The sequence below is a fragment of the Mobula birostris genome, chromosome 6 (genome assembly GCF_030028105.1).
Source record: "Mobula birostris isolate sMobBir1 chromosome 6, sMobBir1.hap1, whole genome shotgun sequence".
In the NCBI taxonomy this organism is placed as follows: Eukaryota; Metazoa; Chordata; class Chondrichthyes; order Myliobatiformes; family Myliobatidae; genus Mobula; species Mobula birostris.
The window spans coordinates 8903735-8920520 of record NC_092375.1 but is presented as its reverse complement, the minus strand read 5'-3'; the positions used below and the strand labels follow the sequence as shown (position 1 = coordinate 8920520).

Below are 16786 nucleotides of genomic sequence, written 5' to 3'. Positions count from 1 at the left end.
AAGAGAAGGAGCAGGGTTTAATTAATGCGGTCTGGTGATTGAGGACGGAAGTACGTTTTGATATGTTTCTGGTTTTTCTTGTCGCTCCTTTTTCTTTGTCCTTTGTTTGGGCGATTTTGAAAGGGGCGGCCTGCAGATAAAGAACACTGAGCTGAAGTGAAATATGCCTTTTGATTTTGTATCTTGTATTCTTTTTTTTTGCTCATTTTTGTTGTCATTCATGCAGTTTGTTTTTTTTTGTATGTGGATGGCGTGGGGGAGGATTGCTGCTTTTTTTGCTTTGAACGTATCCCATGGTTTTTCTTGTTTCTCGGTTGTCTGTGGGGAAGATGAAACTTGGGGATGTATGCTGCTTACATACTTTGATAATGAATGTACTTTGAAACTTTTTTGAAGTTTGGATTGATACATGGATGGGGAGGATATGGAGGGCTACGGTCCAGGTGCAGAGTGATGGGACTAGGCAGAATCACTGTTCAGCATGGTCTAGATGGGCTGAAAGGCCTGTTACTATGTTCCGGTGCTCTATGGCTCTATGATGTGGGCAATTGGGACTGGCTTTAGTGGGACTCTTGGTCAGCATGGACCAATTGGGCTGAAGGGACTGTTTCTGAGCACTATGACTCTGAGTCAAAGGTTTATTGACACTCTCTCAGCAAGTTCTTCCACCATTGGCAATTTATGCAGATGTACACCCAGGTCTCTCTAATACTGCATCCCCTTCGGAACAATGCCATTTGGCCTAACCTGATGCCCCTTCCTCTCATAATGCATCACTGCATGCGACTGGTACTGCAGGTGATCTGCGACGTGTCTGTTCTTGGCCTTGAAGATTGAATGACTTTCCAAAGTACATCCACTTCATTGGGATGGCACAGAGTCACAACTCATAGAACAGCTGCCTTTGCAGAATCAGAGATCCAGATTCAATGCTTGGGTTCAGCCTATATGGAGTTTGCACTTTCTCCCAGTGACTGTATGGGTTCCCCCCCACCCCTCCCAATTCTCTGTTTTTCAACTCAGTATTTTGTCTCCTGTCCTAACCTTTCTTTCTCCTTACTTCCTTCGGGATCCCTTTCTCCCTTGGTCCACTCTCCTCTCCTATCAGGCACTTTCTTATTCAGCCCTTTACCATTTCCTCCCAGCTTCTCACTTCATACTTTCCCTCTTGCCCCCGGCCCCCCCAGCTGGCTTCACCTGTCAGCTGCCAGCTTGTACTCCTTTCCCTTCCTCCAGCTTCTTATTCTGGCTTCATCCTCCTTCCTTTCCAGTCCTGACGAAGGATCTTGGCCTGAAACATTGCGTATTCTCTGCCATAGGTGCTGCCTGACCTGCTGAGTTCCTCCAGCATTTTGTGTGTGTTACTCTGGCTTTCCAGCATCTACAGAATCTCTTGTGATTATGCTTCAGTTTCCTTCCCCATCCTACTGACTGTGTTGGTTGGTTTGGAGCAGGCAGCACGGTAGTGTAGCAGCTGATGTAACAGCTTACAGCACCAGAGAAATGGGTTCAATTCCTGCCATTGTCTTTAAGGAGTACATTCCCTCCATGACTGTGTGGTTTCCTCTGGGTACCCTGGTTTCCGCCCACAAAGACACAGGGTTAGGGTTAGTAAATTGTGGGCATGCGATGTTGCGCTGGAAGCATGGTGGTACTCAAGACCTGGCCCCAACACATCTTGAGACTGTGTTGGTCATTGATGCAAATGATACATTTCACTGTATGTTTCGATGTACATGTGACAAATACTTCTGATCTTTATAAAGCTAACCTCTTACATACTGCCCATTATGCTGCTGGGGTTTAGGGCAGCAATGAAGGTCCTTAGTCTCTAGAAGTGTTCAGGGCTTCCTTTCATCATGTCAGTAGCTTTCTCTCAATTTTCAGTATGGTCGGTCATGCAAGTCCCAGGTGGAGATTCAGGAATACCGTCACACTCAGATGTGGGATTGTTCATTGCTGGTCCTGTAACAATTTTGTTTAACCATTCAGGGCGTTAGCCCTGAGTTGAAACCTCAAACCTGGAGGACCAACAGACCACTCTTAGTCTGGCCTCTGCCTTTTGACCTGTTTTCTATAAGTGAGTCTATCAAGAGACAAAACATAAAACCCTGACTCCAGTCCACGTAGCTCTCTGAGTCATTGAGGTACACAAACATCCAAACCACAAAAAGGGATATGGTCCTCTTGGAGGAAACTCTTTAACTGGCTGCAGTAAGTTTACTGTCGTGTACATGATGCATAGTGAGACTATGTAAACTGGGTGAATGGTTGAATCTGAGGAGAATTAATGACAGTAGAATGGGAGGGGTTTAAGGAGTCAAATTAGAGGTTAGATGGAAGTGACGTGGATCAGTCCAGACTTGAGATAGGGTGCAGGGAAAGAAATGTGGACGAGTTGGGGTTTATGGAGAGGGATGATGATGAGTTGGGGTTTGGGGATAGGGATGATGATGAGTTGGGGTTTAGGAAGAGGGATGATGATGATTTGGGTTTGAGGAGAGGGATGATGATGAGTTGAGTTTTAGGAGAGGGATGATGATGAGTTGGGGTTTGGGGAGAGGGATGATGATGAGTTGGGGTTTGGGGAGAGGGATGATGATGAGGTGAGGTTTAGGGAGAGGGATGATGATGAGTTGGGGTTTAGGGAGAGGGATGATGATGAGTTGGGGTTTAGGGAGAGGGATGATGAGTGGGGTGTTAGGAGAGGGATGATGATGAGTTGAGTTTTAGGAGAGGGATGATGATGAGTTGGGGTTTAGGGAGAGGGATGATGATGAGTTGGGGTTTAGGGAGAGGGATGATGAGTGGGGTGTTAGGAGAGGGATGATGATGAGTTGAGTTTTAGGAGAGGGATGATGATGAGTTGGGGTTTAGGGAGAGGGATGATGAGTGGGGTGTTAGGAGAGGGATGATGATGAATTGTGGTTTAGGGAGAGGGATGATGATGAGTTGCAGATCAGGGAGGAGGATGGTGATGAATTGGGTTTTAGGAGAGGGATGATGATGAGTTAGGGATTAGGGAGTGGGATGGTGATGAGTTGGTGCGATTAGGAACCACGCAGAGTTTAAGCCTGGAGCTATCGGATAGTCTGGGGGATGATACTGAAGATTACAGATGAACATTGATCGGAGGTCTGGAAGTTGAAGTCTATTATCTGGAGTTGGAGGACTGTCTGTGTATTTGTGGGTGGGAGGGAGGAATGGTGCTTGCTTTGCTCTTATTGTTTTGTTGCTTTTTGTGTTCTGTGTTGTTCTGCCATGAATTATGGGCATACTTTATTGGCACTGGGATATGTGGTGACACTTGCAGGCTGCCCCAGCACCTTCCTCAGGATGTGCTAGTTGTTAACATAAACAATGCATTTCACTCTGTGTTTCCATGTACAGGTTTCCCCCGCCATCCGAAGGTAGAGCATTCCTATGAAACGGTTCGTAAGCTGGAATGTCGTAAAGCGAAGAAGCAATTACCATTAATTTATATGGGAAAAATTTGTGAGCGTTTGCAGACCCAAAAATAACCTACCAAATCATGCCAAATAACACATAAAACCTAAAATAACAGTAACATATAGTAAAAGCAGGAATGATATGATAAATACACAGCCTATATAAAGTAGAAATACTGTTCCACAATCATTGCCGGCACTGTTCTCCGTAGTGAAAATCTCACGCAAGCGCTCTCGGCGGAAAGACTCTCTCCAGTAACCTTTAAGCTATGAAGTTGCCAGATCATACCAAATAACGCATAAAAATACACAGCCGATATAAAGTAGAAATAATGTATGTACAGTGTGGTATCACTTACCAGAATTGGGACAGCGCAGAGCACACTGATGATGGTGTGTTAGGTTGAGTCGTCAGAGGTTGGGGTGATGCAGTGGCCCCCACCCTCCGGGCAGCGATCTGATACCGATCCGCGAAGCATGCAGGGATACAACGGTAGCCGGAACGCACCCAACACATCTTTAAGAAAAAAGCCAAAATAAACAAGCTAATTAATTAGGTGCCACCTGACACGTAAATGTCGGCCCAGATCAGAGGCGATGCAATCAGCAATCGCCTCTGATCTGGGCCGACATTTACGTGCCGGGCGGCACCTAATTAATTAGCTTGTTTATTTCAGCTTTTTTTCTTAAAGGTGTGCTGGGTGCGTCCCGGCAACCGCTGCATTCTTCGCGGATCGGTATCTGTCCAGGGCCCGGGGGTTGAGGTGGTGGAACACTGGGGTGTCGTCTGTTTCCATCAGGGCAGGCAGGTCCTCTTCTTCTATATCTGCCTGCTTCGATGTTGAAGGTCGAGGTTTGTCGTCTGCTGTGGCTGATGTGGAAGGCTTGAAAAATGACAGTATGCTTGACTGCTTAGCCTCGCGCATTTTTCTGTCATACAGTTCTTTGTAAGCACTCAAACCATCCTGCAAATATGCCCTAAACCAATGTACCCTTTCAGAATTAAAGTCGTACTTTATCATTGCAGCGAAAATGTCATGAAATTGCTTCACGTTCAGTTCCTGGACGACTTCACTTTCGGCCCGTTCGCTACTGTATTCGGTTTCAATTGTTATCCGATCCTCTTCCAATTGCATCAGCTCTTCATCTAGCAGTTCTTGGTCATGGAATGCCAAAACCTCTTCAACATCATCTTCGTCAACTTCCACAAGCCAAACTCACTTTGTCCTTACTTCGTTCACCACGATCGAAACGCTTAATTATGTCTAGCTAAGTGTAACACACTTACGAGCTCTTTTAGGCTTTTCCGATACCTTAGAAATCATCTTGAAAACGGATGCTATCAGGCACGTGTTTAAGCAATGCCGGCGAGAATGCCATTCCAAATCTGGGGGAGAGCGGCTGCTCGGGGCGCGCGCTGCTTTTTTTCGCATGCTGCCTTTTTTCGTAACAGTGAAAACACCTTCTGTTAGCGAAAACAGGGAACTAATGTAGGTCTTTCGTAACAGTGAGGTTTCGTAAAGCGAACGTTTGAAAAGCGGGGTCACCTGTACACGTGTGAAATGTATCTGTAGCAACACACGCAAAATGCCAGTGAAACACAGCAGGTCAGGCAGCATCTATGGAAATGAATAAACAGTTGATGCTTTAGGCTGAGGTCTTTCATCAGGACTGGAAAGGAAGGGGGAAGAAGACAGAATAAAAGGTGGGGGAGGGGAAGGAAGACAGCTGGATGGTGATCGGTGAAGCCAGGCAGGTGGGAAAGGAAAATGGCTGGAGAAGAAGGAATCTAACGGGAGAGGAGAGTGGACCTTTGGAAAAGGGAGCAAGGGACCTAGGAGGAGGTGATAGGCAGGTGAGAAGAGGTAAGAGGCCAGAGCCGGGTTATAGAAGAAGAGGGGAGGGGGAGGGAAAAATTTTACCAAGAGTAGAAATCAATATTCATGCCATCATGTTGGAGGCTAACCTGATGGAATATAAGGCGTTGCGCCTCTGGGAATGGAAATTAAGATATTTGGCTACCGGGTAGTTTGGCTTTTGGCAGATGGAACAGAAGTGCTCTATAAAGTGGTCCCCCAATTTATGATGGGTCTCACCAAAGGAGAGGAGGCCACATCAGGAGCACTGGACACAATAGACGACCCCAGCAGATTTGCAGGTGAAGTGTTGTCTCACCTGGAAGGACTGTTTGGGGCCCTGAATGGATATGAGAGAGGAGGTAATAAATCCCAATCTGACTCTGATTAGTGTTGATGGATTCAGTGTATGGTCTGTTTCTATCCGTACAAGCTTTAACCATCTAATAAGATTGTTCACATTTCCCTTCAGCTCAAACTGCGTCATCTGCTTGTGCCCAGACAAAAAGGCAGTCTTAGAGGAAGCTTACCGTATCCTTAAGGTCAGTTTAATTTTAATAATATTAGAGTCTTTTTTTCTCAAGTTCAAGTTTAATTGTTATTCTACCATACATGAACACCCATGAACACAGCCAAATGAAGCAGCATTACTCTGGGGCCAAGGTGCAAAACACAATACCAACAGTCACACTGAGCACAAGGCATACATAAGATAGCAATAAAATACAGTCACACACAAAAAAAATCATCCAAGACCCTGAGTCCATGGATGTTGGAGGAATCTGCAGTTGAACACAATGCAGCTTGTCTTCTGCTGAGCGAACACTGGGACGCAGCGCCGACTGTAACTTGGACGCCGCGCCACACCGCTTCTGGGGGAGTGTGCACCGATTCCGATTCTCTGTCCACGGCAACACTGCATCTTGAGGCCCAGTCCTCACGCCAGCCCAGGCCCCTGCTGTTCGCTAATAAATCACTGAATCCGACCTGCAGCTTTCCACATTAACAATGTCCAGTAGGGTCTTGTGATCACAAGAAAAGCAACTAAGACGATCGCTCGCTGTTAGACTGCACACTCCTTCACACACCGACTCCTCTGTCGCCGCTCTGACAGAGGCAGCAGCATCATCCGCACCAAGTCCAGATCTTTCAGTTTCTCCGCTGTACTCTTTTCCATAGATGCTGCCTGGCCTGCTGAGTTCCTCCAGCATTTGGTGTGGGTTGCTTGGATTTCCAGCATCTTCAGATTTTCTCTTGATTGTGAACAACTTTCCTGATAGGGTAGACCTACAGTACTTTAAGTTCTCAGTGTCCAACAAGGTTTTGCAATTATAAAAAATATGATTATAAGGGACAATAGCACCTTTACTTGACCCTGTAGAAACCGCTGTGATTGAACACACTATGCATCAAGTACTGTACTGGACCAATGAGATTGAGGGGTTTACATCCCGACCTGGTTTAGGTGGTCCCAGATGGGCGTGAATAGTTTGAGTCTGGTGGGCATGATACCTACTTTTCAACTCACCCTGTCCAAAACGATACTTAATTTGACTAGGCTCGCAAAGGAGGGTGAAAATAAAAAATAAGCATGTAAATGCTGGAAATCTGAGATAAAAAAACAAAATGTAGTAGAAAATTTCAGCCGATAAGGCAGCATCTGTAGGAAGAGAAATAATTATCAATGCTAGTCTGTGACTCTTCACCAGAACTGGGAAGAGAAAGAGAGAGAGAGAGATGTACGTAGGTTTTAGGAGGAGGGAAGGTGAGAGTGTGGTGTGTAGAACAAGGGGAATGTCTGTGATAGGATGAATTGAAATGGCACCATGGGGATTGTTATCTGCGTGTTAAGTTGTGAGGTTAGAATATAGATTAGGGCTGTATTCCATGTTTGTTTATTTACTTATCGAGATACGGTGTGGAACAGGCCCTTCCAACCCTTTAAGTCACACAGCCCAATAAACCCGCGATATAATCCTTGCGTAATTACGGGACAATTTACAATGACTAATTAACCTATCAACCAGTATGTCATTGGACTGTGGGAGGAAACCCACACATACACGGGGAGAATTTACTAACTCCTTACAGGTAGGGGCGATCATTGAACCTGGATAGCCTGTGAAAACATAGAAACTCAGAAAAACTACAGCCTTCAGCCCACAATGCTGTGCCGAACATGTACTTACTTTAGAAATCACCTAAGGTTACCCATAGCCCTCTATTTTTCTAAACTTCGTGTACCTATCCAGGAGTCTCTTAAAAGACCCTATTGTATCCACCTCCACCACCATCGTTGGCAGCCCATTCCACGCATTCACCACTCTCTGCATAAAAAAACCTATCCCTGACATCTCCTCTGTACCTACTTCCAAGCACCCTAAAACTGTGCCCTCTCGTGCTAGCCATTTCAGCCCTGCGTAAAAAGCCTCTGACTATCTACATGATCAGTGCCTCTCATCAACTTATACACCTCTATCAGGTCACCTCTCATCCTCCGTTGCTCCAAGGAGAAAAGATCAAGTTCACTCAACCTATTCTCATAAGGCATGCTCCCCAATCCAGGCAACATCCTTGTAAATCTCCTCTGCACCCTTTCTATAGTTTCGATAAGCTTCCTGCAGTGAGGTGACCAGAACTGAGCACAGTACTCCAAGTGGGGTCTGACCAGGGTCCTATATAGCTGCAACATTACCTCTCAGCTCTTAAACTCAACTCCACGATTGATGAAGGCCAATACACCATATGCCTTCTTAACGACACAATCAACCTGCGCAGCAGCTTTGGGTGTCCTATGAACTCGGACCCCAGGATCCCTCTGATCCTCCACACTGCCAGGAGTCTTACCATTAATACTATATCCTGCCATCATATTTGACCTACCAAAATGAACCACTTCGCACTTATCTGGGTTGAACTCCATCTGCCACTTCTCAGCCCAGTTTTGCATCCTATCGATTTCCAGCTGTAACCTCTGACACCCATTCACACTATCCACAACACCCCCCCTTTGTGTCATCAGCAAATTTACTAACTCATCCCTCCACTTCCTCATCCAGGTCATTTATAAAAACACGAAGAGAAGGGGTCCCAGAACAGATCCCTGAGGAACACCACTGGTCACTGATCTCCATGCAGAATATGACCCATCTACAACAACTCCTTGCCTCTGTGGGCAAGCCAGTTCTGGATCCACAAAGCAATATCCCCTTGGATCCCATACCTCCTTACTTTCTCAATAAGCCTTGCATGGGGTACCTTATCAAATGCCTTGCTGAAATCCATATACACTTCATCTACTGCTCTACCTTCATCAACATGTTTAATCACGTCCTCTAAAAATCCAATCAGGCTCATAAGGCACAACCTGACTTTGACAAAGCCATGCTGACTATTTCTAATCATATTATGCCACTCCAAATGTTCATAAATCCTGCCCCTCAGGATCTTCTCTATCAACTTAACCCACTGAAGTAAGACTCATTGGTCTATAATTTTCTGGGCTATCTCTACTCCCTTTCTTGAATAAGGGAACAACATCTGCAACCCTCCAATCTTCTGGAATATTCCCTGTCCCCATTGATGATGCAAAGATCATTGCCAGTCGCTTAGCAATCTCCTTCCTCACCTCCCACAGTAGCCTGGTATACATCTCGTCTGGTCCCAGAGACTTATCCAACTTGATGCTTTCCAAAAGTTCCAGCACATCCTCTTTCTTAATATCTATATGCTCAAGCTTTTTAATCCGCTGTAAGTCATCCCTACAATCACCAAGATCCTGTTCCATAGTGAATACTGAAGGAAAATATTCATTCTGTACCTCAGCTATCTCCTCCAGTTCCATACACACTTTTCCACTTTCACACTTGATTGGTCCTATTCTCTCATGTCTTATCCTCTTGCTCTTCACACACTTGTAGAATGCCTTGGGGTTTTCCTTAATCCTGCTCACCAAGGCTTCTCATGGCCCCTTCTGGCTCTCCTAATTTCATTCGTAAGCTCCTTCCTGCTGACCTTATAATCTTCTATATCTCTATCACTACCTAGTTTTTTGAACCTTTCGTAAGCTTTTCTTTTCTACTTGACTAGATTTACAACAGCCTTTGTACACCATGGCTCCTGTACCCTACCATCCTTTCCCTGTCTCATTGGAACATACCTATGCAGAACACCACGCAAATATCTCCTAAACATTTGCCACATTTCTGCCGTACATTTCCCTGAGAACATCTGTTCCCAATTTATACTTTCAAGTTTCTGCCTGATAGCCTCATATTTCCCCTTACTCCAATTGAACACTTTGCTAACTTGTCTGTTCCTATCTCTCTCCAATGCTATGGTAAAGGAAATAGAATTGTGATCACTATCTCCAAAATGCTCTCCCACTGAGAGACCTGACTCATGACCAGGTTCATTTCCCAATATCAGATCAAGTACAGCCTCTCCTCATGTAGGCTTATCGACATATTGTGTCAAGAAACCTTCCTGAATACAGCTAACAAACTCACCCCATCTAAACCCCTTGCTCTAGGGAGATGCCAGTCAATATTTGGGAAATTTAAATCTCCCACAATGACAACCCTATTATTACACCTTTCCAGAATCTGTCTCCCTATCTGCTCCTCGATGTCCCAGTTACTATTGGGTGGTCTATAAAAAACACCCAGTAGAGTTATTGACCCCTTCCTGTTTCTAATCTCTACCCACAGAGACTCAGTAGTCAATCCCTCCATGATTTCCTCCTTTTCTGCTGCTGTGACACTATCTCTGATCAGCAGTGTCATGCCCCCACCTCTTTTGCCTCCCTCCCTGTCCATTCTGAAACATCTAAAGCTTGGCACTCTAAGTAACCATTCCTGCCCCTGAGCCATCCAAGTCTCTGTAATGGCCACAACATCATAGCTCCAAGTACTGATCTACTCTCTAAGCTCACCCGCTTTGTTCTGATGCTTCTTGCGTTAAAATAGACACATCTCAGACCATTGGCCTGAGCGTATCCCTTCTCTATTACCTCCCTATCTTTCCTCTCGCACTGTCTCCAAGCTTTCTCTATTTGTGAGCCAACCGCCCTTTCCTCCGTGACTTCAGTTTGGATCCCACCTCCCAGCGATTCTAGTTGAAACTCTCCCCAATAGCCTTAGCAAACCTGCCTGCCAGGATATTGGTCCCCCTCGGATTCAAGTGCAACCTGTCCTGTAAAACTTTGTGGTAATCACTACGCTACAAACAAATGTATGCAACAAATGTAATCGTTTGTTGATGGGAAGATATAGGACTTGCCCATCAGGCTTATATGTAGGATAGCATAAGGCGTGGAACAATAGCTTAGCAGTTAGCATTAAATTATTACAGTGCCAATAATCTGGGTTCAATTCCACCACTGTCTGTAAGGAGTTTGTACGTTGTCCCTTCAACTGTGTGAGTTTCCTCCAGGTGCTCTGGTTTCCTCCACATTTCCAAGGAATGAGTATATGAAATGACTGCAAAGGTTGAGGCAACAGATTGCTAACACCCCTCAGGGACAGCCAAGGATTGGCAGTAAATGTCTGCTCACTCCAGCAATGCCCACATCCCGTGAATAAAACGTCAGATATTACAGAGTTGAGTATATTATAAAAATAGTTCTTTCACTCCTCGTTCGTTCACTATGTGCAGTCGTGGCCTATCCATTACCATGGTTGTTCTTGGCAAATTTTTCTACATTTGCCTTCTTTTGGGCAGTGTCTTTATGAGACTGGTGACCCTGTCCATTATCAATACTCTTCAGAGATTGTCTACCTGGCATCAGTAGTGGCATAGCCAGGACTTGCGATATGCACCGGCTGCTCATACGACCATCCACCAGCTGCTCCCATGGCTTCACGTGACCCTGATCGAGGGAGAAGTAGACTAGTGGAGGGAAGGAGTGCCTTACACCTCCTCTAGTAGAGACGTATCTCCACCCTGAAACCCTTTACATTCCTCATACTTTTCAATTGTAATTGAAAAGAAGGAGAAGCCAGTTGTGAAAAATAAATCCCAGGGAATCTTTTGTGTGTTGCAGGAAGGCGGAGAACTGTACTTCAGTGACATGTACGCCAGTGAGCCTCTGGACGAAGAGCTGAAGAAGGACGTTGTACTCTGGGGTAACAATTAGCCGGCTGCATTGTGCAGCCCACCAGAGCTAGTGAGAGAGTGTATCTAGGTCCAGAGGGCACAGCCTCAGCATAGCAGGACGTGCCTTTAGAACAGGGATAAGGAGGAATTTCTTTAGCCAGAGAGTGTTGAATCTGTGGATTTCATTGCCATTGGGTAACTTTAAAGTGGATCTTGACAGGTTCTTGGTGAGTAAGGATGTCAAAGATTATGGAGAGAAGGCAGGAGAATGGGATTGAGAAGGATAATAAATCAGCCATGATGGAATGGCGAGCATGCTCAATGGGACGACCCACCCTCATGTCAGCTCCAAACACTCAGTATAACCAGGAGATAGCCTGTGCACAGTGATGTTTATCTCTGCCAGTGATGATAGCCAGACAGTCTCTGGGAAACTTTCAGATACCACAAACTAATAAGGCATGAGACATAGAAATAGACCATTCCTTAAAGGTTAACTTGCAGGTTGAGTCGGTGGTGAGGAAGGCAAATGCAATGCTAGCACTCATTTCGAAAGGACTAGAATATAAAAGAAAGGATGTAATGCCAGACCACTCTTGAACTTGAACTTGGAAGACTGTGAGCAGTTTTGGGCCCCTTATCTAAGAAACGTAGGAAAAGGTCCAGAGGAGGTTGATGAGAATGGAAGAATTAATGTATAAGGAGTTTTTGATGACTCTAGGCCTGTACTCGCTGGAAAAATAAGGGGGAGATCTCACTGAAAAGCTTTCGAATATTAAAAGATAAAGTATCTGTGTGGAGGCTGTTTCCTATAGTGGGGGAATAAGTCGGCCATGACGGAATGGCGACGTAGGTTAGATGGGCCAAATAGCCTAATTCTGTTCCTTTATCTTGAAGGTCTTATAGCCATTTGACCCACCATCTCCAAACCAAGCAATGAGAACCCAACTGACTTAACCTGTAGCCTCTGTGCCCAGGCGATTCAAGTACTTATCTGGATTTCTCTTAACTGCTGGTGTAACAGTGTTCATGGTTATTAACATCATCTCTGTTTTCTAAAAAAAAATCGCTTCACAATTCTCCTTTAACCTCCCCCCCCCACCCCTGCCACACCCTAAATTGATCTAGAAGCAAGATTGTCCAGGGTGGGTAGGCCGCTCTACTGCCAGTTCGTTAAGGTGGTGGAGAATGCATATGGGAATCTTACCTTCATTGGCTCTGGTGTCAAATATAAAGGCAGGGATGTAAGGTAATAGTTATAAGGAGAGGTTGGTTTTATAGAGGTCAAAGTCAAAGTTGAAAAGTCGAAGTCGAGTTTCTTGACATCTGTATAAGTACGTCCTCCAAGTGGACCACAACGTTGTCATGGTTTGGAGGATTGTTGTTTGTCTCAATGCCTGGAAAGCTAGGCTGGCTGGAGGCCAGACTAAGATTGGTCCACTGGTCCTCCAAGTTCAGGGGCTCAGCTCAGGGCTAATAACACTGACAGGTAAAACAAGATTGTTATGGGAACAGCAACGAAGTATCCTTCTACATCGGAGTTGGATGGTATTCCAGAGTCTCCACCCGGGACTTGCATGACTGATAGTAGTGAAAACCAAGAGGAAGCTACTGACCCAATGAAGGAAGCTAACCTGAACCGCACCTGGGACACAATAGAGAAATTGGCCAAGGACAGTCAGAAATAGAGGACCTTCGTTGCTGCCCTAAATGCCAGTCGCATAATGGGCAGTTGTAAGCACAAAAACATGTGCACAGCTGCAACAAAAGACTCGGCATTACAGGCACGTAATATTCACAAGAAAAACTTAAATTGAGCACAGTTTTAACAAGGAAATATAATTAAAACAAGAAAAGCCAAGTCTATTGTAAAAGAGTGGTTATAGTTCAAGACTCAAGTTTATTTGTCAAGTGTATAAGACATTGGTGAGGCCTAATTTGGAGTTTTGGTCACCTACGTACACTCACTTGCTTACCGCCTATTACGACGCTGGCGTTTAGGGCAGTAATGAAGACCCTCCACTTTGGCGGTGTTCTGGGCTTCCTTCATCCTGCCAGTAGCTTCCTCTCCATTTTCACTTTGGTGCTACCCCTGCTCAGTGGAACAAAGCCGTTTCAGCCCTACGGGCACCACAGTGGCATAGTGGTCAGCGCGTCACTATTACAGCTTGAGACGTCAGAGTGCAGAGTCCAACTCCAACACCGTGTGTAAGATGTTTCTGCACATTTTCCTGTGACTGCCTGAGTTTCCTCCCACAGTCCAAAGAATTACCGGTTAGTAGGTTAATTGGTCAATGTAAATTGTCCATGATTAGGCTAGGGTTAAATAGGTTGGTTGCTGTTCCATGCTGTATCTCTGTGTAAATGAGTTAGTGAGTGGTGGGGTGGAGATGTGTCTCTACCAAAGGAGGGCTAAGGTGCTCCTTCTCTCTGCTAGCCTGCAGGTCACCCCTGGGCAAGGTCTAGCATCTTCTTAGCCCCCACCCCCTGATTAGGGTTGCATGAAACCATGGGAGCAGATGGTGGATGGTCGTATGAGCAGCTGGTGCATATCACAACTCTGGGTTATGTGGCCACTGAGCCAGGCAGACAATCACTGAAAAGTATTGATAATGGCCTGGATCACCCATCTTGTAAAGACACTACCCAGAAGAAGGCAATGGCCAACCACTTCTGTAGAAAAATTTGCCAAGAACAACTATTAGACCATGATCGCCCATGTCACATGGCACATAATGATAGTGATGATGAAATAATTTACAAGGGGAAATGGTAAAATGAATAGTAAAAAATCTTTCCACGTGTTGGGATGTCTAAGACAAGAGGACGGAGGTTAAGGATAACAGACAGGAGGGGGTAGAAGTAATGTGAAGGGAATGTTTTCTGTTGGAGTCTGCAACACACTGACTGTGGAGATGACGGAGGAAGAAACACTCACTAGTTAAGACACTTAAGAATATGAACGCAATGCAAGTAAACGAGATTAATGTTAACAGGTGCCCTGGACAGCATAGATATGCTGGGCCGAAAGGCCTGACTTGGTGCTGCACCATTCTGTGTCTCTGTGACCACAGTGACTGGAGTGGAGAGGTATCTCATTAGCAGTCAGTGCCATAGGATGTTGTGGATGTGACGTGATAGGTTCTAACCCAATGCATCACTTTTTCTTTATGTGTTCTTGTGGAAGGGGAGGGACTGGCAGGTGCCCTGTACTGGAAGGACTTAATCAACCTGGTGAAGGCCGTTGGATTCAGTACACCCTATCTTGTCACTGCCAGTCACATCAAAATTCAGAAGGCAGAAATTCTCAAGCAGACTGGTAAACGTTATTTCACTCTTTTTCCATTGTTTTAATCTCAGGACATCTGCTCTCCCTCTCCCACTCCCACTCCCCCTCCCATCCCAAATTGCCCTCTGGAACTCAATCCCAAAGTTCTCACACTGGATCTTATTCCATTATTTGTCACATATCCTCTATTGCTCTCTACAACTATTTCTCTCTCCCTCGTTCTCAAACCTCTATTACAGTACTCTCTATAACTCATTCCCACTTCTCTTTATGATTCGTACTCAGCCAGCTCCCAGTTCTCTGGATATTATCCACTTTGTCTTAGACACTGAAGGTTCAGGAACAGTTATTACCCCTCAGCCAGCAGATTCCTGAACCAAGGTGGATAACTTCACTCACATCAACTCTGAACTAATTCCACAACCTACAGAAACACTTTCAAGGATTCTACAACTTACATTCTCAGTAGTTATTTATTTATTTATTTATGCGCCTTTTGTCTTATTTTACACATCGGTTGTTTGTCAGTCTTTGTGTGTAGTTGTTTTCAATGAGTCTATTGTATTTCTTTGGTTTTCTGTAAATGCCTGCAAGAAAACAAATCTCAAGGTAGTACAGGTCGACCTTCACTAATCCAGCACCATTGGGACCTGAGGAGTGCTGGATTAGTGAAAATGCCAAATTACAGAAGGATCACATTAAACATAATCAGTGCTGGATTATCGAAGGAACCGGATTACAGGTAGTCGGATTAGTGAAGGTCGACCTGTATATGGATATATACTATATATGTACTTTGAGAATAAACTTATTTAGAATTTTTAACATTGATCTTCTGGTAATTACTTTTCCCAGGAGATGTGCAGTACGCCTCTGGAACTTACCGCTTTTTCAAACTGCCTGCAGTGAAGAGCGAGAGGAAATCTCTTGTGACGTACAAGGGGACAGTGACTGACCACCAGCAAGAGCTGCATTTTGATTCAGCGCATGTTTTCAAAGTAAGAAAATTCAGGCCTTCGGCTCTCCAAAGAAACTTGGGTTATAATTGAGAACATAGTGCATAGAATGGAATGCAACAGCCCTTTGGTCCACAATGTTGTACCGACTCCTTAATCTACTCTGAGATCATTCTAACCCTTCCCTCCCACATAACCTTCCACTTTTCTATCACCATGTACCTATCTAAGAGTTTCCTAAATGTCCCTAATGTATCTGCCTCTTCCAGCACCCCGGCACCCCGGCAGGTTGTTCCACTAACTCACCACTCTCTGTTTAAAAAAACTTAGCTCTGACAATCCTCAATCCTCCGATCACCTTAAATTTATTTACCCTCATATTAGGTGTTTTTACCCTGGGGGGAAAAAGTCTCTGGCTATCCACTCCTCTTATCATCTTATACATCTCTATCAAGTTCAGGTTCAAGTTCATTGTTGTCAAATTGTACATATATACAACCAAGCGAAACAATGCTCCTCTAGGAAAATGGTGCATCCACAAAACATATATCACACTCAGCACAGAGTCATAGAAAACTACAGCACAGAAACAGGCCCTTTGGCCCATCCAGTCTGTGCCAAACCATTTGAACTGCCTAGTCTCATCGACCTGCACTGGGAACATAACCCTCCATGCCCCTCCCATCCATGTACCTATCCAAACTTTTCTGAAGCATTAAAGTTGGCCCTGCTTCCACCACTTGCACTGCTAGCTCGTTCCACACTCTCACCACTCTCTTGAGTGAAAAGGTTTCCCCTCATGTCCCCCTTAAACATTTCACCTTTCACCCTTAAGCCATGATCTTCAGTTCTATTCTCATTCAACCTCAGTGGGAAAATACCTGCTTGCATCAACCCTATCCCAGCCCTTCATAACTTTGTGTACCCCTATCAAATCTCTTCTCAATCTTCTATGTTCTAGGGAATAAAGTTCTAACCTAATAAATCTTTCGTTATAACTCGGGTCCTCCAGTCCCAGCGACATCCTTGTAAATTTTCTCCTTACTTTTTAATCTTATTTACATCTTTTCTGTAGGTTGGCGATCAAAACTACACACAATACTCTATATTATGCCTCACCTATGTCTTATACAACTTCAA

At 44.8% G+C, this 16786-nt stretch overlaps 2 protein-coding genes across 4 annotated transcripts in view; both read left to right on the top strand.

The window, feature by feature from the left end:
* Nucleotides 1-16786, top strand: part of usp25 (ubiquitin specific peptidase 25) — a 551935-nt gene that overhangs the window by 247987 nt on the left and 287162 nt on the right. The gene's annotated exons all lie outside the window — the stretch shown is intronic.
* LOC140198804 (arsenite methyltransferase) overlaps nucleotides 1-16786 on the top strand; it is a 70898-nt gene that overhangs the window by 46433 nt on the left and 7679 nt on the right. For all 3 annotated transcript variants that reach the window (XM_072259850.1, XM_072259849.1, XM_072259848.1), the window contains exons 5-8: nucleotides 5778-5847; nucleotides 11349-11430; nucleotides 14589-14720; nucleotides 15546-15688. In XM_072259850.1, the coding sequence (XP_072115951.1) occupies nucleotides 5778-5847; nucleotides 11349-11430; nucleotides 14589-14720; nucleotides 15546-15688 (427 nt within the window). The remainder of the gene's footprint in view (nucleotides 1-5777; nucleotides 5848-11348; nucleotides 11431-14588; nucleotides 14721-15545; nucleotides 15689-16786) is intronic.